Source organism: Myotis yumanensis, unplaced genomic scaffold, assembly GCF_028538775.1.
Source record: "Myotis yumanensis isolate MYYU_CA2020_CCGP unplaced genomic scaffold, mMyoYum1.0.hap1 SCAF_9, whole genome shotgun sequence".
In the NCBI taxonomy this organism is placed as follows: Eukaryota; Metazoa; Chordata; class Mammalia; order Chiroptera; family Vespertilionidae; genus Myotis; species Myotis yumanensis.
In genome coordinates, this window is record NW_027223760.1 from 69,710,238 (window position 1) to 69,733,343 (window position 23,106).

General features: G+C 38.4%; 1 protein-coding gene across 6 annotated transcripts in view; it reads right to left on the reverse strand.

Annotated features, from left to right (window-relative positions):
• The window catches only part of CCDC146 (coiled-coil domain containing 146), a 113,790-nt gene that overhangs the window by 87,295 nt on the left and 3,389 nt on the right, over positions 1-23,106 (reverse strand). For 2 of the 6 annotated variants that reach the window (XM_070424577.1, XM_070424578.1), the window contains exon 2: positions 8,109-8,277. In XM_070424577.1, coding sequence (XP_070280678.1) covers positions 8,109-8,267 — 159 coding nt within the window. In that variant the 5' untranslated portion in view covers positions 8,268-8,277. Of the gene's footprint in view, positions 1-8,108; positions 8,278-13,336; positions 13,372-16,586; positions 16,654-18,352; positions 18,417-23,106 lie in introns of those variants that run through there. The other 4 variants (XM_070424579.1, XM_070424580.1, XM_070424575.1 and 1 more) reach the window with 4 other exon arrangements.

Genomic DNA, 23,106 nt, shown 5'->3' on the forward strand with positions numbered 1-23,106 from the left:
GGGCGCATGACTGTAGTTCTTGGATTACGGAAGGTACCATGCACATTCTTCACAAGATGCCCATTCTCTACTGAGAGCCACAAGCTTACAAAAGTTAATTTACTTTCTCTCTCAAGCGCTTTCTCCAGAGAACAAAAAGCCATTAATTATTTTTCCTAATCCTTATTTTAAAAGCAACATCTGTTCAGTGACAGCATCAGAGTTTAGATTATTTTTTTAAATATTTAATTAACTTGCTACAACATTAGCTAAAGAAGCAATAAAAAATAGAGGCAATTAAAACTTTGTTAAATATATAATTAAAAATAAACACCCCAGAGTGCACACACACACACACACACACACACACACAAAATAGGTCTACATTATGTTAGTAAAGTCAGCAAAGGAATTAAAAAAGAGAAAGGGAAATCAAAGAAAATTAACCATACAGACAGGGACAGTTGAGCTGAGCGCTGCGGCTGCGTTTTCCTCTGGTAACTAGCCCCGAGTCTGGCATGTGGTCGATGCTCAGTATAGATTTTCAGAATGAGTAAGGGAAGGTAATCCCCAGACAGGAGGCAGAGGAACTGTCAATTCTTCTCTGTTCCTGATTATTAACACTCTTCTAACTCCTACTTGCTACTCTTAGCCTGTTCAGACAGCATAGTCTGACAAGACCCCAGATTTCTGGCCAGAATCAATCTTCATGTTTGTTTGTTTGTTTTTTCTATTTTGAATATGACATTGTAAGAATGCCCTAACATGGGACCTTCTTTTCTTTACCCTGAATACGTTTTCATTGTACAATTTTACTGATTGAATTTAGGGGTGTTAATCTACTTTGCAAAGTGCAAATGGCTTATATTTCTGTAATTCTAATGTACATCTTTAATCTTTGTAAGTAGATATGAGCCATGTCAACATTCCAAATGTTTAAGTGCATTCCAGGCATGTACCAGGGTTTTTTTCCATACTGGATAGATTTTTATATTTCCACCTAACTGTCAGAGTTAAAAAACAAAACAAAACACAAAGCCTTTACGAGAAAATGGAACCTATCTGTATTGTTTAATAAATGATCAGTCTGTTGAAAGCTTTTTGACAGTCAATCAAAATTCTTGCAAGTCTGCCTGGATGTGTGAAGGAAAAGCAAGAGCATGCCACAACAGCAAGATTTGTAGAAAGATTTTTAAAAGAAGTTTAGTAGTTTTTTAACACATATCCTCTAAGTACAGCTATTAGTGAGGTGTGATAACTAAGGGGACAGGGAGACTAAGGAAAAATATTTAAATAGAGCATTAAATATTTATCATTATTTTTTTCTTTTAATATACAATTTACTTAAAAAGTCAATTTGTAAAATCCTAAAATAGCAGTGTTTAGATGTGTGAATGCCAAAGTGAAGACTGCCAGGTGAAATGTGTGCTAACACAAAAGGCAGGAGCCTGGGTTCCATGCCAGTCTCTGCATCCACCCATCTGTACAACCTGTGGTAAGCCTCAATCTTTCAGAACCTTTAAGATGAAAACAATGACATCTCAAACCTCTATTCCTTAAGGAATCATTGTGAAATTTAAATTATATACTTGATACTACACTGAGTGTAAGCTCCTTAAGAATGGAGATCTTATATTTTCATCTTTCTTACCAGTTACTTAATTAATTCATGTATGAAAGAAATAGAAAACTTTTTAATTATTTGAAAAGCATTTTAAATTTCATTATGGATTATCTCAAGAAACTCATCAGTAACTATAGAAAGTCCAACCTGGAAAATTCAGGAAGCTTTAATAGCCTCAGAAAATCAGTATTTTTAGTAATTAATCTAAATTTTTTATTAAAAATCCCAAAATATATTTAATCTGTTACCAGCCTTACAAGAACAAAATGTATAAAAAGTAATAAAATATCTTTTGAACAGATGAACATCCCAGTAAAAGAGATAATATTAAAAGTAGGGAATTAGTAAAGGATGGCAACATCTTTCCTTAAATACATAGCAGTAGACTGCTATTAAATATACATAAGAAACAATATGCAATCTTTTCAAAGGGCAATATGAATACTATCAAGAACGTGTAATGACTAAATCTCCAGCCCAGGGACTTCATAGGAAACTCAAGATCCACATATTCAACATTTCCCTCAGACCTGTTGTTTCTTCTGAATTCTCTGTCACCTATAGTACCACTAAAGGCCCGGTGAACGACATTCGTGCACTGAGGGGGATCCCTCAGCCCCGCCTGCGCCCTCTCACAATCTGGGACCCCTCAGGGGATGTCTGCCTGCTGGCTTAGGTCCTTAACGCTGCTGCAAAGGCTGGAGAGGCTGCACCACCACCGCTGCGCTCACCGGCCATGAGCCTGGCTTCTGGCTAAGTGGCGCTCCCCCAGTGAGCATCATAGCAACGGGTCTTTCTGCCGTTTGGTAGATTTGCATATTAGGGTTTTATTATATAGGACATTTAGCCACTTTCTGAAATCAGAAATCCAAGCATCAATTTAGACCCTTCCATCTCCCTCACCTCCACCCTGCCCCATCCATCCAGCATTTTATACTTCTGTAATATCTCTCCTATGTGTAGTCTAGATTTTTTCCCACTGCCAACCCTTGATTTAGTCTCTCTCTTAATCACTGCAATGGTATTCTAATTGGTGGTATGGCAGGAATGAAATGAGATAAATTTAATAAATATCTAAGAGAGAACTAACTGACTGAATACAGAAGGAGAACTGGGCTTGGGAGGAGAATAATGTGTTTACTTCTGAGCATGTTTAGTAACTTGGAAGTCATCCAGGTGAAGATATTCTAAGTATGTGCATATATGGGTGTGGGCAAAGCTTAAGGATAAAAAGCAGGTTCACAGTGGATGCCATGGAGAGGGATGAACTATCCCCTCTCATGTCCTACTGCCTCCAAAAAGCTTTTACCACATCAGCTCATCCTACAGTGAACAGATACATTCAAGAGATATTTAAAAGAGATATTTAACTCTCACATTGACAAAGAGAACCCAAGAGGAAAATTAGGACTGGGAGAAGAATGATGAATTTACTCCTGAACATATTGGGTACAGTCATATGTAAAAAGTCACCAACCAGTACACTGAATATTTGTGAGCTTTACGGTATATACATTATACCATAAAATTAAAAAAAAAAAAAGCAAAATAGAGCAGGATCCAATTTCCAATGGGACAAGAAAGGCCCGTGGTGTGCCAGGCGGGCCTATCATTAGGCAGCGGGGGCAGAGTTGGGGAGCAGGTGTCCAGCATTGACCCACAGACTCCACTGATGGGAATTGTGTGGCTTAATTCCAAAGCATTACTTTGAACATTTATCCCAAACTGTGAATTAACACAGTGTAGTTCTGCCCGGTTAGGACTTTATTGATTTTTATTTTTTGAGAGAGGGAAAGAGAAACATCAATGTGAAAGAGAAACATAGATCAGTTGCCTCACGCATGTGCCCCAACTGGGGATCGAACCCACAACCTAGGTATGTGCTCTGACCAGGAATGGAACCTGCAACCTTTTGGTGTATGGGTCGACTCCCAACCGACTGAGCCACCTGACCAGCTCTTGCTGCTTAATGTGATCATATTGTCAGTGGAGAATTCTAAATTTTCTCCGAGAAGTATTTTATCATGAGATAATATTCAATAAATATTTGTTAATGACTTTAGTACCAAGTGACAGGTAGAGCCTACAAACGCTGTAATAGTTGAGAGGTCAGAGAAACCACAGTGAGCTGACCGCTCAGGCAAAGTTTCTCAGAAGACTTGGAAATTGAGCCAGACTCTAAAAGATTAGACCAGATCCAGGGTTTGTAAAGTGTGACCGATGCAAGTATTTTATTTGATTTGTCAGTTTGAATGGCACAGTTTTTCAAGAAGTGATGAGACTGGAGGATTTGTGGATATCCATGACCTTGCATTTTGCTTTGTGAAAATGTGCCAGTTTCCCAGGCATCTGAATATGAGAGACTTGCTAAGAGAGCAACATAAGCAGAGGATGATGAGGGTCTACGTGACTTACTATTTGCAAAAAAAGTCTGGGCACAAATTGCAGAGTGCCATGAATGCCATACTGAACACACTCTGTTGGCATGATTAGATGAGAGCACGACATCCATGTTTTGTGATTCAGTAGCACTGGGCCAGTTGTGCGACTGACATTAATAACAATAAATGCTGTAAGCAGCTTCTGGTTCTTGCAATGTGATGTCAAGCATCTGGACCTTTGGAAGTGGAATCTGACTGTTTCCTTTCAGTTGCCATCTGAACTCTTGCAATTCTGCAGACACAGCTTCTGTTTATATAACTGAAGGGGGATAGCTTGTACAAAGTAGGTTAAAATTTTTTTTGTAAGATTCATAAATCTTAGAGGAATGGGAAAAGAATTAGAAAATAAAGTTATAGATGCCAATGGGAACAATCTCAATGGTATTTATTATAAAAATAAAGACGTTTAAAGCCAATAATTCATTTTAAGTTTTGCTGACTTGAGGAATAGTTCACATGCAGTAAAATTATTGATGTAATCATTGATGTGATTTTACTCAGTAGTTTTATAATTCTCACAAGGGTAGGTAAGATAGTTCTTTGATGCTATAATCTAAGGTATCTACTTCATCAAGGGCTGGTCATACCTAAGAATGAATAACTATAATTTATGTATACATGTGTATTGAGAGACTGACTCTTTTTATATTTAACTAGAGGCCCGGTGCATGAAATTCATGCACGGGGGGGGGGGGGGGGTGGGTGGGTGTATTTTTAGCCCGGCCTGCGCCCTCTCTCTCCTTACCGCTCAGCTCGCTGCTCCTGAGCACTGCAGCAGAGGTCAGAGAGGCTCCCACCACCACCACTGCACTCGCCAGCCATGAGCCAGGTGGCACTCCCCCTGTGGGAGTGCACTGACCACCAGGGGGCAGCTCCTGCGTTGAGCGTCTGCCCCCTGGTGGTCATTGCGCATCATAGCGACCAGTCATTCTGCCATTCGGTTCAATTTGCATATTAGCCTTTTATTATATAGGATATGTTGTTACATTGAAGATCAACATGAAGGGGATGTCCTAAGTTCTCTTTTGACTTTGCAAAACAAACCTTTCATGCTCCTTTACCTGTAGCTTAAAAAACTGGACTATAATTTTTATTGTTACCATACCTTTAGTAGAAATAAACTTTAGTTTAGCCTTATTTTTTGTTTGATAGAATTATAAGGGTATGGTGTAAAATTAGAAATCCTATTGCAAAGTTGGGCATGTGATGAATTTTAGCAGAAATAGAGAACCCTGCTCACTTAAAAATATTAAGACTAGAGATATGAACCCATAGTTTTAAATATATAAAGATTTAACATAGAAATAGATATAAATTTGTGTGAATAAATATAATCATGCATCTTTTTTCATAGCTCTGTCTACTGAGAGGCCTTAGAAGCAATGACAAACTAGTAGCAATGAACACACCCAATATTAGGTCTTAGTTTTCAAATATCATTCTCCACTAAAAGGAACAAAGGGTCCTTTGAGAAATGGCTGACTCCAGGGTTGGAGTAAAGAAAATGCAAGATGAGCCTGGAACATATTCTTATGACATAAAAAAGTGCACAAAGGATCAAATCTGGAACAATTGAAGCATCAAAATGAGTAATGACAGTGAATAGAATAAGCATTCATGGTCTATATATATAGATTAGATAGATAGATAGATAGATAGATAAGAGAAAGTACTTTCTTTCCATTAGGAAGCCAACTAAGAAATGTAGAAGCAATGATGGAATCAGAAAATCTCCCTTTGGCAATCATAACAGTGATAAATTGACTTGGGCAAGAATCATCAAGAGACATAAAACTAATAGGTAAAAATTTTAGGATATATAGTCTCAGAGTATCTCCTCAAGGTGATTATTAATTTCAAACAGAAAAATAATAACTTTACAGAGGAGAAATCTAGAAGTCATCAACTTAACTATGTGATCTAAGTTAACAACACCAGTAATGGGACACATCAATACGGTATCATGTACTCCTGATATTTATTATATATATAACATAAATATTATGTATGTGATAATACACACACACACATGCTCAACAGTCATTGTTATAATTGTTTTTTTTTAAATATATTTTATTGATTTTTTACAGAGAGGAAGGGAGAGAGATAGAGAGTTAGAAACATCGATGAGAGAGAAACATCCATCAGCTGCCTCCTGCACATCTCCCACTGGGGATGTGCCCGCAACCCAGGTACATGCCCTTGACCGGAATCGAACCTGGGACCTTTCAGTCCGCAGGCCGACGCTCTATCCACTGAGCCAAACCGGTATTGGCAATTGTTATAATTGTTTAAAGTATTTACATCAATAAAATATTGGGGGGGGGGAGATTTAGTTTTGTGTCTTGGTTTTGAATAAACTCTTTTTACTTTAAGGCTTTTAAGCTTATTTTTATTATGACTGTTTATTAAATTTCTTAGATGTTTTATTCAGTTATATTCACATAGTCCAGTATTAAACCATATCCTAAAGTATAACTCTCAAGCATAACATGGTAACAGTTGCATATATGGTCAATATCTTTTTAAAAATCCTCCTGTTTGGGTATTTCCTAAATGTTCATCCCTTTTTTTAAAAGTCAGACAATGAGAATATATATCACTAGAGGCTCGGTGCACAAAATTTGTGCACAGGGTGGGGGGGGGGGGTCCATCAGCCCGGCCTGCAACCTCTCCAATCCAGGACCCCTAGGGGATGTCTGACTGCCTCTCACAATCCGGGACCGCTGGTTTCTAACCACTCGCCTGCCTGCCTGCCTGTCTGATCACCCCTAACTCCTCTGCCTGCCTGATCGCCCCTAACCACCTCTGCCTACCTGCCTGATTGCCCCTAATTGCTCCCCTGCCAGCCTAATCGCCCCTAACTGCCTCTGCCTCACCCCGCACCCGGGACCCATGATTCCTTCTCTGGACAGCCGCAGGCACCCGGGACCCGGGCTGGCTTCACCCAGGCTGCAGACACAGGCGCTAGCACCCAGGACCGCGGGGTGGGCAGCTTATCCCTCTCCTGGACTGCAGCCTGGCTGGTCCCCATTCCTCTCTCACAAGCTCATTTGTGCCTGGCTGGTCCCCATTCTTCTCTCCCCAGTGTTGAGTGTCTGAGCCATTACAGTGTGACGACCATTTGCATATTAGCTCTTTATTATCTATACTAATAAAAGGGTAATATGCTAATTAGACCTGGAGACCTTCTGGGAGACCTTCCAGATAAAGCCATGGTGGCGGGGCTGAGGCAGAGGCGGTTAGGGGCGGTCAGACTGACAAGGGGGACAGTTGGGGGCAAGTAGGTCAGCAGTGGGGGGCAGTTGGGGGTGAGCAGGCCAGCAGGGGGGCAGTTGGGGGCGAGCAGGCTGGCAGGGGGGCAGTTGGGGGCAATCAGGCTGACAAGGGTGGGCAGTTGGGGGTGAGCAGGCTGGAAGGCAGAGTGGTTAGGGGCGATCAAGCAGGCAGACAGGTGAGCGGTTAGGAACCAGCAATCCCGATTGTGAGAGGGATGTTGACTGCCGCAGTTGGACATCCCCCAAAGGGTCCCAGATTGGAGAGGGTGCAGACCGGGCTGAGGGACACCCCCCGTGCAAGAATATCATGCACTGGGCCACTAGTATAGAATATTCCACTTTTTGCTTCTCTGCTGAAGGAAACATTAGGATTCAGTACTCTGTTACCGTAACTACACTTAGTTAGGTAAACATGTATTCTTTGTATTATTATAGGTCTTTTATCCTCATTTCATGGAAGTAAATGTAGTATATCAATAATGAAATAAATCTCTTTTACTTCATTTACCAACCTTTGCAATGTACTTAACTGGCTGCATATATGCAAATATTTATTATGTTATAAAAGTATCAGAATCTACACTACTGCATTACTCCAGGATTATATGACAAGCTCTTTAAGAGAAGGTAGAAACTATTTTATTATTCTAAAGTACTTCAAACTGTACATATTTCCTACAGGTTATTTGTAATATATTATTTTGATAATGATATTAGCTTCCTCTGACCTTTGAGGTAGATGATTCAGGTCTTACTATGGTAATATATAAAAAGAAATAAATATACCTCATGCAGACAAATGAAAGCTGGAGTTGTAGATAAATCAACAATCCGCTCATCTCGGATGTTAATTGTGGGCACTAATGTATGAACAGGAACATTTCCATCCTTTTTCTCTTTTTCCTTTTTCTTTTCTTGTTCTGTGTCTGTGGTACGGTCTCCCATTTTCACAATTCTAAAACAAAATTATTTCATATTCAGCTATTTAGGGATGTCTTCACTTATAAAGTAAAATTAATGGAAAATAATAAAAGCAAGCAAAACTCAACTGGTTTAAGCTATTCTCCAATGGAACTATATAAATCAGGAAAGTTAGCTATTATAATCATGTTATTATAAAAGCCTGTTTGTTATAAAGATACTCTTCATTGTTACACTCAAATCAATAATTCTAATTTTAAAAAGTAGATTATTGTTGCATCAACTGGAAAAAAATACATATAACTAGAATGTAAGCTTCATGAGGGCAGAAACCTAATTTTGTTTACCGAGCATTGTCGTAGGCATTCAATTACTATTCATTGATTGGGTAAATAAATAAGTCTTCGTCCTTAAAATACAACACAAAGTTTATGGAAAAGTAAAACCAACACCCTGGGATGCCCTATACTACCTAAGGCAGGCACCCGAACACCAGGCCACCAGGCTAAATGCTCAGCACCCACACTGCCTGCTATGGCCACAGCTCGAGCCTATGCTTGTGTGCACTGCCACCTGGCCTACCTCTGCTGCTCATGTGTATGTTCAATTGTCCTATCAGACTTCACTTACAAAGCATAAGCTCAACAATAAAATCATTCAAATATCAAGATAGTAACACCAGAGCATGAAAGTAAATGCAAGACCCTTCTAAGAGCAGGTCATATATGACTGCACAGGTCACACACCTATGAAGTCAGCTCTGTGTACTGGCCATTGATTTGCTCATGTATTTAAGTGGACTCAGAGCAGATTCTAAAAGGACCCCTGTCTTGGCCTGCAAGGTCTTTATTGGCCCACTTTGGTGGCATTGGGATGGCTGTCCTTCCAAGAGAGCTGATAAGAGGCCTCCATTGCATAAGAGAATGTCAAGTTAATCATCTGTTCTTTTCATCTCTGAAATATATGACTTTACATGCAAAAGGAGAGTATACCTATACTCTTCTCTTGCTAAAGAAGATAATTCCAACTGTCAGAATTTTTCTTTTAAAAAAATTAAATTTGGGGGCTGACATTGGAATAGCATTATGTAAGTTTCAAGTGTACAATACTATATCATCTGTATATTGCATTGCGTGCTCACCATCCAAAGCCTAGGAGTCTCCATCTGTTACCATATATTTAACCAACTGTCGTAACTTTAAGGTCTGGATCTTCTGTTGAACACATATCATCTCTCATGTCCATCTTATCAGATTAGCTGCTCCGTGGTCATAGGAATCTCCATTCTTTTAATATGGAAAGCATATTTTCTAATATGAATTGAGAATGCAAGTAGGCTCTGGTTCCTTTATTTACCAAGTGGCCACAGGCATGTCATTTATTCATTATGGCTCTTTCTTTCTTTCTTTCTTTCTTTCTTTCTAAAATGGGAGTAACAGTAACTAATTTTTCTGCTTCATAAAGAATATATGCCAGTGATTTTCAACCTTTTTCATCTTTGGCACACATAAACTAATTACTAAAATTCTGAGGCACACCAGAAAGTATATTATATTTTTTGCCGATCTAACAAACAACAAAAAAGGTATACTTTTGATTCATTCACACCAGATGGCTATTGTTATGTTGACTGTTGCCATTTTTTAAAATTTGACTATTTAAGGGAAGAGAGGTCAGTGTCCCTGACTAAATAGTCAAATACTGCATATTTTAAAAATTCTTGTGACACACCAGTTGAAAATCACTGACATGTGCAGATTAAATGTGATAATGCCTCTGGACTGCTAGCTTCCATTCTCTATTTCTGATTTTCTGCCATAGCTATAACTTATACATGCACTTGTTTTCCTCTGCCCACTACAAAAATACATCATAGGTGGCAGCACATACTTCTATCAGAAGGCACTAAATGTCAGATTGTCTTAATGTGATATTAATAGATATTGATATCACTTGGACTTTCCCTCTTTTAACACACATATATTTTTTTCAATGACATAAAGCAGTTTTTAAAAAGAACTTATTATTATTAAGGTAACACAACACTTTACATTTGGTAAGTAATTACAGTTTATTGTCTAAATCTTCAGGGAGAGGAAAACTGATTATATATCTAGATTTGTTTGTGTTTAATATGCTAAAATCTGTATATTCAATTACATAATGACTATCCCAGAAATATATTTCCTTCAGAATGTTAGACCGTGCCTGTTATTTTTTAGCTTTTCCTTTAAGAAATGTTTCAAATATAAACAAAAGCTGCAGAATAGTATAATGAATCCTCATGTACTCATCAACCAGCTTCAACAAATAACAATTCATAAGCAAATTTTGTTTTATCTAAACCCTTCTACTTCTCCTCTCTACTCTCATTATTTTTAAGCAAAACCTAGGTACATAGATATAATATATCCTGAAGAACTCCATAATAATATACAGAGATAGTCCTTATTCTATTTCACACCTGCATAGCACTCCTTTGCATAGATGCACCACAAGTTATTTAAACAACTCCCAATTTATAACCATATGGAATGTTTCCAGTTTTCTGCTATTATAGTTTTGCAAAGTATAGTTCATCTATTTATTTTTAAATATTTTTAAAAGGCTCTTAGAATCTTTGGAATCAAGATGGCATTAACTTTGAAAACTGAAGTTAAGGTAACCTTCTTAAATCACTGCACCTTAAAATACGATACAACTTACCTAGGCAACAAAAGGCAGATATTACATTGAATTTGTGCAAATCCTCATTCTGCTGGAATTTTAATTTTCTATTATCTCAAAATATTCTAAATATTTTAAAACAGGTAAAACTTTTATTTTACATAGGGAAGCAACTAAAAGACACTATGACCGAGTTCTGATAGACATTATCAAACTAACCCTTAGAAAAGAAATACAATAGAGGCAAATATAAAGTATAATTGGTTAAAACCTAAAACACTAATTAATCTAATTAAATATAGGATGAAAGGGCTGAAGTAGATACCAAAGTTTAATAGATAAAACAAATATTCAAGGTTTCACTAATAGAGGATTGCAAAGCCCATTGTATTACTATTACCATGCTGTAGGCAATACGATTGACAGCTGTAAATGAAACAATAGAATAAAATATATTCTTAGTCTACTGTGATATAAACAAGAGAATATTTATAAAACATCTTAAATTTGTGTAGGAAGAACTACATAGCTATCAAGTATGGTAATTCTAGAGATAGCTCCATAATAAGCCAATTAAACTATTAATTGAATTTTATGAGGACCGAGAGTTTACAAAGATGCAATTGATTTACAATCTAAAGAGGAAACAAGGTAGGGAAATAAATAGCTCTGTTTCAGACAAGGTAATTTTATATAATAAAAAGCTAAGATGCAAATTGTCCCCTCGACTGGGAATTTGAAAGGGAGTTTGACCAGGGGGTGGGGTCGGTCCACCAACTGCCCACGGCCCCTCCCCCCGGCCAGCTCCATCGGTGCACGAATTTGTACACTGGGCCTCTAGTGTAAAATAAGCCTGAATAAAAAGCAACATTTTCGGAAAGGTAGACAAGGCTTAAAAACCTACACCTAGGTTTTGCTTGTAGCCTGGAATTTAGATTTTAATCTATAGGTATTGGAAGCAATACATTTTTTTTTTAGAAAGGAGTTATCTGAGTTTGTAAAGATGTTGGTGACAGTGAGAAGAATGGATTGGAAAGGATATGAATTTGGAGGCAAGAGGACAATTTAGAAGCTGTGTATCAGCCACTGCACTATGGGTAGGAGACAGATTCAGTGGTGAGCAAAACCAGACAAGGTCCCTGACCTCAAGGGGGCTCACAGACTGGTGGGCAAGACAGAAATTAATCAAGGAATCACAAAAATATGTATGTATATATATATATATATATACATATATATATATATATATACACACACACATATATATGGTGTATACACACTTTAACAGCTGATAGTTCAATTTTAAAAATGAAATGTCTTTTAATAAACACTGCCTTTATACTTATTCTAAGTGTGTGTATACATTTTTGGGGAATAAATGTATATAACTGAAATAGGTTCTATAAAAGCTTGGACCAGAGAAGTAGGGTTGCCGTGTACTGCACACCTCCAGTGGGTACCATTTGCATAGCAAGTTCTACAGTGGAAGCAGCCCTGATAAGAAGGTTAGATGATGAGAGTCCAAGGAAAGGTAGTCTGTCTGTGCTATGGGAGTTCAAAGAAGAGAGGATATGGTTCTATGAGGCTTTCTAAAAGGAAGAGTGCATGTACTGAGCATTGACAGAGAAAAGCAAAAGGCCAGTGGAGGAGAAAGGAAGGTAAAACAAAGCTTTAATCTATTACAGAAGAACATTGAACTCTCTATTACGCAAACTCCATCTTGAGGTTAAAAACCACTGTAAAGCCAAATAGGAAGCTTCACAAAGAAATATTAAGCAATGAACATTGCAGGGTATGACTTGTTTTGTAAAATACACCACTACTTCCTCTTCTCTAAATCTGAAGAGGAGACTCATCATTTTGTTTTGATTTTGAACTCTTAAGGAAATTTTTCTTGATAGTTGCAAGGAGCACATGTAAGACCCAAATACCCATCATCAGGGCATGGGGCAGGGTACACAAATGATGTGGCCTTTTCAAGGTAAAATGGCAATGCTTGCTTCAAGAAAGATGTAGCAGGAAACCACTCTATCTTTCGATATGACTTGTCACGAAACAAGCACAAGTTTTGCTCATTTTAGAAAAGGAGGAGATAATGTAAAGTCAAACACGAACCTGACTAGTCTCACATAGAACCTGAGCATTCTTTCTCATAATTTAGCTCTTCTAACTGCCCTGGAAACACGATCACATTCTCCTTTTCCCAGCTGCCCATTGCTATAGGTTGGTTATATGACTGTTTCTATGTCATTCAAAGCCAGACCTGTTGGAGGAAGGGGGAAGTCTGGGACACTGGTATTTTGTTGTTGTTTCAGTTCCCTATTTTTATTTAAAAAGCTTAGATATGTTGCCCTGGCCAGGTGGCTCAGTTGGTTGCAGCATTGTCCCATATATGAAAAAAGGTTGTAGGTTTCATTCATACTTACTTGATTGTGGGTTCAATCCCTGGTCTGGGCATGCGGGAGGCAACTGATTGATGTTTCTCTCTCACATCGATTTTCTCTCTCTCTGAAATCAATAAAAACATATCCTCAGGTGATGATTAAAAAAACAACATAGATAGATCAAAAGAGGGCTACAAAAATTGTGGTATATTTAAATTTGTGTGACAAGTTCCTCTCAATCCTGTCACTGTATATCTGTGAATATATATACATACACACACACACACACACACACACACATATATTCATTTTTGGACATAATGTTAAAATATACATTAAAGGCCTTTTCTGAAAGGCCTCTGGTCCATGGTATGAGAGGTTTACAATATTGGGTAGCCAATTAGATACACAGACTATAGTGACCTCAGATCCACTTAATCCAACAACAACAAAAATCATCAGATAATATCAACTTGGCAGTTCTAAATGTCACATATATAATTATTGCACTTATTCCTGTCTAGATCTTGTATTCTATGTCCTATTATGTAATACCCATTATTACTATATCTAGATAAGATTAGACTTGAAGCATTTTTTTTAAAAGCATAAATAAATACAGTTTCAGGTCATGTTTTAAAATATCCGGAGTTGAGATTTCTGCTCAAGATGACAAAGTAGATAAATGTTGTGCTCACCTCCTCCCATGACCGCCTCAAAATTACAACTAAATTATAGAACAACCATCCCAAAGAACCACCTGAAAACTATTGGAACAAAACTTGTATAACTAAGGATATAAGAAGCCACATTGAGACTGGTAGGAGGGGTGGAGACACAGAAGGAGATGGCCCCAGACTGCGTGTAGTGGTTCAGAATAGGAAGGGATATCTCAGCTGTGGAGGTCCCCCAAGAGGAGTGAGTGGTTCCAGTTCCACATGACGCTCCCCAGCCCGGACTACCAGTGCCAGGAAGAGGATTTCCCACAACATCTGGCTATGAAAATCAGTTGGGATTCTGACTGGGTGAGACAGAGGGCTGCTGGAGACCCAGGAATCCTCTTAAAGTGCCCACACACAGACTCACTCACAAACACTCCCACTAAGCTCCAGCAAATGGACAGCAGGGGCATATGGGAAGGAATAGAATTGTCTGGCTTTCAGGTAAGGGCTGGAAGAATTAAAGTGCTCGCAGATGCCACTGTTCTTTTGGTGAAACTTTCCCCCACCTTCCTAAAATCTCTCCAAGGTCCACAAGCCCCGAATGAGCAGTGGCTGGCCTCAGTGTGCCCTGTACCTCTTTGCTAAGCATCCTGAGCCTGGCACTAGTGGCAGCCAGACTTGGTTCTCAGCATAACCACTCCCAGATGCCGCTAAACCCAGCATAATCAGCTACCAACCGAAGATCACTTTGTAGCTTGCTCCTACAGATGGCCGCAGGCCAGACATGAGCAGAGGCTGAGCTTGGCCTGCGCTAGAGCCCCTCCCAAGCAGCCCCAGTCCAACACATCTGGAGGATGGCTTCAAACCATACCAGAGCACGACCCAATTAGGACCACAAATGACACACCCAACTCAGCAGGCACCAGAGCCCCACTAAAGCAAATCCTGCTCCATGGGGTCAGCTCCCACAGAACAGCTTGCCTACTGTAGTCACAGACAGCCCTCACAGTCAATTAGCCTGATATGGCAACAGCAATCAATAGCAGAGCACACACAATCCACACAAGGGGACACCCCTGGAGCATCTGGCTCAAGTGAACATGGAGATTGAGCCACTGGGCCCCACAGGACTTACTACATAATTCCACTCTGACAAGACTGGGAGAAGTAGCAGATCTAATACATAGAAACAAACACAAGGAGGCGGCCAAAGGGTTGAAACGAAGAAACATATTCCAAATGAAAGAACAGGATAAAACTAAAAAACAACAACAACAACAACAACAACAAAAAACTAAACAAAATTGAGGCAAACAATTTACCAGATGCAGTTTAAAACACTGGTTGTAATGACACGCAATGAACTTAAGGGAAGCATAGATAATATCAGTGAGAACTTCAACAAAGAGATAGAAAAAAATAAAAAAGGAGATAGAAATCACAGAAAAGAACCAGTCAGAAATGAATACAATAACTGAAATGAAGAACACATTAGATAGGCTCAGTAGTTGATGAGATGAAGCAGAGGATCAAATAGGTGATTTGGTAGACAAGAAAGTGGAAAACACTCAACAGAAACAGGAAAAAGAAAAAAATCCAAAAAAATGAGGATAGTGTGGATCTCTGGGACAACAGCAAGTGTAACAACACTTGCAGCACAGGGGTAGCAGAAAGAGAATAGAGCAAGGGATTGAGAACCTATTTGAAGAAATAATAGCTGAATACTTCCCTAACTTGGTGAAGGAAATAGTTATACAAATCCAGGAAGCTCAGAGAGTCCCAAATAAGATGAACCCAAAGAGGCCCACACCAAGACACATCATAACTAAAATGCCAAAGATTAAAGACAAAAAGAATTTTATAAACAGCATGAGAAAAGCAGTTATTTACAAGGGAGCTCCCATAAGACTATCAGCTTATTCCTTACCAGAAACTTTGTAGGCCAGAGGGATTGGCACAAAAATATTCAAAGTGATGAAAAGCAAGGACCTATATAACCAAGATTACTCTACCCAGCAAGGCTATCGTTTAAAATTAAAGGAGAAAAGTAAAGCGTTTCCCAGACAAGAAAAAGCTAAAGGAGTTCATCACCACCAAACTAGTATCACAAGAAATATTAAAGGCACTTCTTTAAGAAGAAAGGGAAAAATAAAAAATATGAATAAGAAAATATTTCAAAGAAATTCTCATTGACAAATGCAAACATAATAAAAGCAGTGAGTAAATCAACCAACACTAAGACTATTACAAAGGTTAAAAGGCAAAAGTAGGAAGATCATGTTAATTCCAATAGTAAATTAAGGGATACACACACACAAAAGTAAAAAGTAATGACAAAAAACATAAATGTGTGTGTGTGGGGGGGGGGTGAGTAAAAATGGTAGTGATTGTAGAATGTGTTTAAATTTAAGTGACCCTCAACTTAAAATAGACTGCTATAAACATAACTTGGTATATGTGAAGCACAAACTGAAAATCTACAAGTGATATAAAAAAAAATGAAGAGAAAGGAACCTAAACACAACACTAGGGAAAGTCATCAACATATAAGAGAGCAAGAGAATAAAAAAGGAATGGAGAACTACATAAACAAGCAAAAAACAATTAATAAAATGGCAATGTCTACATACCTATTAATAATTACTTTAAATGTAAATGGATTAAATGCTCCCATCAAAAGATAAATGGATAGCCGAAACCGGTTTGGCTCAGTGGATAGAGCGTCGGCCTGTGGACTGGAGGGTCCCGGGTTCGATTCCGGTCAAGGGCATGTGCCTTGGTTGCGGGCACATCCCCAGTGGGGGGTGTGCAAGAGGCAGCTGATCGATGTTCCTCTTTCATCGATGTTTCTAACTCTCTATTCCTCTCCCTTCCTCTCTGTAAAAAATCAATAAAATATATTTAAAAAAAAAAAAAGATAAATGGATAAAGAAGTGGTACATATATGCAAAGGAATATTACTCAGCCATAAAAAGAATAGAGTATCACCATTTGTGACAACATGGTTGGACCAAGAGGATATTGTGCTAAGTGAAATAGATTGGACAGATAAAGACAAATACCATGTGATTTCACTTATATGCAGAATCTAAAAAACAAATGAACAAATAAGACAGAAACAAACTCACAGATAGATAGAACAAACTGATTGTTGCCAGATGGGAAGGGGGTTAGAGACCTGGATGAAAAAGGTGAAGGGATTAAGAAGTATAAACTAGCAGTTACAAAACAGCCACCAGGATATAAAGTACAGATTAGAAGAGATAGTCAATAATATTTTAATAACTATATCGTACGTGGGGTTAAGTGGGTGCAAGACTTAGAGGGGGATCACTTTGTAAGCTACATAAATGTCTAACCACTATGCTGTACACCTAAAGGTAATATAATACTGAATGTCAACTGTAATTGAAAAAAAAAATATTTAGGAAAAAAGAAGGTAGCTAGAAAACTTTGTGATTCAAAGACTCAACAAATCAAACCACAACTTCCTTCTGTTTAAAAAAAGAAAAAAGAAAGAAAAACCCCTCTCAAAAAAAAAAAATCCCCACAAAAAAACCATTCTGGCACAGAAAAAAAAATAAAACTATTGCAGTAAATATGTGCAAATAAATTTGCCTCATAATTGAAGTGTCAAAGTAACCATGTGGTTTGGACTACCTTTAATTAAAAATATATACATACCCATTAAAGAAAACAAAACTCTTGCAAGTAAGCTCCATATCTATGCTTTAAAGTAAATGTTCACAGTATTGGACAATTAAATTATATAATTGCCCATGATCATGGAGAACTCTAATCAGTCTTAGATGAAGTAATAGCTCCCTGTCTGGGATGAAAGGATGCTGAAAGAGTTAGGCCTCTTCTCAACTCATGTCTCCCTCCCTCTGCAACCCTTTGCCTACTCTCACCCCACCCCAAACATAGACCTTCTTGTATTTTCCCCTCTTTCTTCTCAGAAATCTACACAGCCCAAAGGGGCTCTATATTATTCATTTTTGAGTGGGTGTAACATACAGGGTCATGATGGGGAACACTGTCCATATGAAAGAACTATCATAGAAACAGACACGATTTTTGTCTTTAACATATCCTCCTGATTAGCATGCAGAAACTCCTGTCTAGTGGTCACTCACCCCTGCACCTGATAACAACATTTGCATAGCTCTTCACAGTTCAAACAACGCTTTTCCTCACATTATTTCACTCAATCCTTACAACACCATGTCCCAGAAGAATTAATTATGTTGATTTTATAGAGGAGAAAATTGAAGGTCAGAGAATATAAATAATGTGCCCAAGATCTCACGACTATAAATGGCAGTATTTACTCAAACTCACATCCACTGGCTCCAAATTCCTCACCCTTTTCTAGCACACTGAACAGGACTCTTACCACGGCCTTAGCAAAGCCCTTTCCTCTTGGTCTCCAGTCATGGAAAGCAGAGTCAGGAATACAGGTAGGCTGATGGCATTTAACTTCTGACTCCGCAAAGATATAAAACTAGGACCCTTTTAGCAAAGAGCAGGTCAACACTGTGTAAACCAATTAAAGACAAAGTAATTATTGTAGAGCAGTAATTAGGCAGTACATGAGGTGATAAGACTGAGCTGTGCAAAAACAATGGGCTACAAGAACTTGTTGCTATAGTTACAAACAAAGGAAAGCCTTCGCAAAACTGTGGCAAGAAACACTGGTTTCATATCTGCAATAACTTAATAGTCATTCTGCAAGTCTATGCAGGCTTCAGAAATTCAAAGGGGGCATAAGAGGCCCTATCACTTCCCTTAATAGTTTCCAAATAACTCAGGAGTGAGCAGAAATTGAGTTCCAAATCCTGTGGGAGGCTTGGAATGCCCAAGCAGCTCTGAAGCTGAGAGTCTCCCAGAGGTCTATAAAGGAGAGATTCTACATCATGTTTGCATGTAATCTAGAATCCTCACATGGCAGACTATTCCTTACCGCTGCTACAAAAATGTGCCTGTTTTTCAAATTCCACTGTCTTTGCTTGAATCTTTAAAAAATTATACTAGAAAGCACATTTATAAAATTTCCGTAATAGACTATGTATCCTACCTAATTAGGATACATAGAGCCTTGCAAAGCTACTCTTTCATACCCTAGTTAGTAAAAACTGTGCGTCTAGATGGGTTTGTTTTCTTAGCAAAGAATTTTCATGAAATATGGGTTATCACTGCTTTAATCTGCAACAGCCCACATTCCCTCTTTCCTTCCCTCCCTCTCCTCTTCCTCCTTCTTCTCATATTACTTCATCTAAGACCGTTATTAGAAGTTTTAACTTAGTCTACTAGGATGAGAGTGTGAGATAAATGAAATAACTATTTTGAAGTTCATCAATTCAGGCTTGAATTTCATTCCTCTCTTTCCTGTGTGACTTTGGGCAAGATATACAACCTCAAAGTGGCTGTTTCCTTAAATACAAGATGATTGAAAAGTTGTGAAGATTAAGTGGGACAATGCATGTGAAGTCTCCAGCCAGAGCCCAGCCCGTGGTCCTCAATAAATGTTAGCTCCCTAACAACACTGCCCAGTTCTCTTGCTTTCACATATAATATGCCTAAAATTCCTTATTTTGATAGGGAACAAAGAAGTAGAGGTCAGTTTGGGAATCTGGAAAAGGTGACCCGAGTTCTCTGCATCAGGAATTTGTCCCAGAGCACTCCTTAGGATTTGGTGTGAGAGTTCTGGTAAACTCAATCTTCAAATCCCACTGTGAGATGAATAAATCTAGGATAAGAAAGACTCTAGGACACCCGGTGCTGGAGAGGGAGAAAGGAAGAAACACAGTATTTTTTAAAGTACTTAAAATAACATGTGTCAAATCCAAGGATGGGCAGAGCCAGCTTCAGATAATGAATTAAAGCAGCCAAAGTTCCCCTCTCTCATGTCTGGAAATTTCAGTCTTCTCTACTCATTGCATAAGCATTTCCTGTTCTCAGGCTTCCCCTGGCCCTAGGCAGATCTCCACCTTCGTCTTCCTCCGCCTGGGCAGCTTCCCTTACTCAATTTCTTTCCTTCCTCTAAAGCAGTGGTTCTCACCCTTCTGGCCCTTTAAATACAGTTCCTCATGTTGTGACCCAACCATAAAATTATTTTCGTTGCCACTTCATAACTGTAATGTTGCTACTGTTATGAATCGTCATGTAAATATCTGATATGCAGGATGGTCTTAGGCGACCCCTGTGAAAGGGTCGTTCGACCGCCAAAGGGGTTGCGACCCACAGGTTGAGAACCGCTGCTCTAAAGGCAAAGATTCTTACATTAATGATAAGGTTACAAGAATATTTACCAAGCCAATCTACCCATTTTACACTGGAAGATGAAACAATAAATAAAAATAAGTAAAAAAAACACCTTTCTCTGAGTTGGAGAACCAGGAGAATTGGTGAGAAAACAAGTTGACATGAGCCCTGAGGTTACCTGTCCACCCAGGACCAGGCTCAGAAAGTGAAAGAGTGGAACTGGGATATACAAGAACATCAGAGGGATCATGTGCCTCCTTTCCCAACTGGGACTTGGAGAAAGGCGGGCCAGGGGTGTGTGTGTGGGGGCGAGGGTGGGGGTGGGGGTGGGGGTGGGAGTGGGGGGGTGGGGGAGTGGCCCTCGCTCCAGAGCCACACAGCTCAGCCTGTCTTGGATTCTGCCCAGACCTTGTCAGGGCAGAGCCACTAGGAATCAGTAGGATGGGGCTGCCGGGACCCTGTTAAGTAGGGCTAGCATAGCTCCAGTGAAGGGGTGGCGCAAGTCAGGGTCAAGGGAAAATGGCAGTAATGGCCCCTGTCCCAAAGCCACACAACTCAGTCACTGACACCCCTGAGTCTGCCTGGACATCTACATCCTGGCACAGGCAGCTAATTCTTCAAAAGAGCACAAGCTCCACAGGGTGGGGTGACAGAGAGTCCAGAGAGTGGGGCTATTTTGTTCCCCCAGGCTGATGCCATAAGGAGGGGAGTGCTCCATCCAAAGAGATAGTGTCTGTGGTGTGGGAGAGGGACTCAGCATTGGAATCTTGGCAGCTGTCCCTTCAGCTCTATCCCCAGAGCCACGCACCCCAGTGTCTCTTCATGTGACTCTAGTCCACTTTGCCCTCCCACCGCCAGAGCCCAGCGTGAGTGACTGCAAATGAAATTTTTTATTTTGGCCCTGTGTCTCTATTGGGCTCCTGTTAGAATTTCGACTGAGCAATGAATTAATATATCAGTGTGGGGTGCCATGCCATCTTAATATTGAGTCTTATTTTCCTTGCATAGGGTATTTCTCCCCACTAACTTAGGTCTTCTTCAATTTCTGTCAGCAATGTTTTACGATTTTCAGAAAACGGGTCTTATATATATTTTATTCAATTTATCCCTGTGTATTCACATTTAATATGTTATTGTAAATGGTATTGTTTTTAAATTTCAATTTCCAAATACCATTATAAGTCCTTCAAAATAAAGTTGACTTTTGTTATTGACCTTGTATCTTGTAACATTGTGAAACCGTTTTATTAATTCAGTAGCTTGTATAATATTCCTTAGAATTTTCTCCTTATATGATCATGTTGTCTGAAAATAAATGTAAAATTAATTACAAAAATGTAAATGGATTAAATTTACCTGCTGAGACAGATTCTCAAATTGACTTTAAAATATCAAGCTTTATTCTGTTTATAGGGGACAAGTTCCAAATGTAATGTCACAGGTTTGAAATAAAGGAATGAGAGTATTATTAGATGATAATATACATCAAGACAGAACACAATACTAGAGATAAAGAAGGTCATTATTTAATGACAAAAAATGTTATCAGGAAACAATAATAATTATGAATCTATACATATCTAACAACATAGCCTCAACATATGTAGAATATATGCAATTTCTACTTGAAGGATATATCAATGTTATTACTGTGATTGGTTGAAACACTATTGCTACCTTGTAGAAATTGAATGAAACATTAGCACTACAAGAACTCTAGTCTGAAGGAAGCTTTTAAATTTATTGCAACACTGTGGTTGCAATAAATACTATCTTTCAAAAAAATCATCACTGGATGATTTTTTATTTTATTGATTTTTTTTTTAAGAAAGAGAAGAAGGGGTGTGGGGGGGGGGGGGGAGAGTGAGAGACAGAGAGAAACATTCATTGGTTGCCTCAACCAAGGATCAAACCTGAAACCTAGGTGTGTGCCCTGACTGTGAATTGACTATCTTTTGGTATATGAGTGACATTCCAACTAACTGAACCACTTGGCCAGGGTGCAATAAATACTATTTTACACACACACACACACACACACACACACAAATACATATTGCTTTAATGTATAAAGTACTACATCCCTCTACCTCAAGAATCTTCCTGAGATATTTGTAACCTAGGTAACTTTTAAAGGTATTTAAAGTGGGAAAAATTGACTACATTAAGTAACAAAGGTTTTCCTGTACATGTCTGCATGGATACAAATAACATGCAAATTTCAAATGGGGACTATCTACCTATTCATTAAATACTTCTTAGTACCGTTAGGTAGTAGTTCGGATTATTGAGTTTATTAATATTTCAAAAAAGTCATAAGATACATTTATCTTTAAAGTTTATAATTAAGAAAGTTAGCAAATTCCTAGGGCTTCCCTCACTTGAAGCTCAATTCCGTAATCCTTGTTTAGGTTACATTTTTCTGAAAATTCTCTCATGCCCTCTGCTGTTCATTTACTGAATATAAATTATTAAATAAAGTAAAGTATTCATGGGCATTTACATATTGAGTCACTCTTAGGAAGAAATTAGTTAAATATTTTAAATTAAAAATGTAATATGTTTCCTACTGAAAATACACACACAAAAAAATGAAGAAATAATTCATTATTTCACTACTTAGAGATAACAATTGTTATCAAGTTGTGTATTTTCTTTTGGAATTGTTTCTATGGAATATATTTTTAAATATAATTTTATGTTAAAATACCATCATCATTATTATTACAAAATTGGGATCATATTAGACATACAACTTGGTATTCTACCCTTCTCACTTAATATTTCTGAGAGCAGAAGCTTCTTCTATCCCTGTGGGGATGGGGTGCGTCACCTGCTTGGTGTTCCATACCAATCCATACCAAGAGGGTGATGCACCCCATTTCT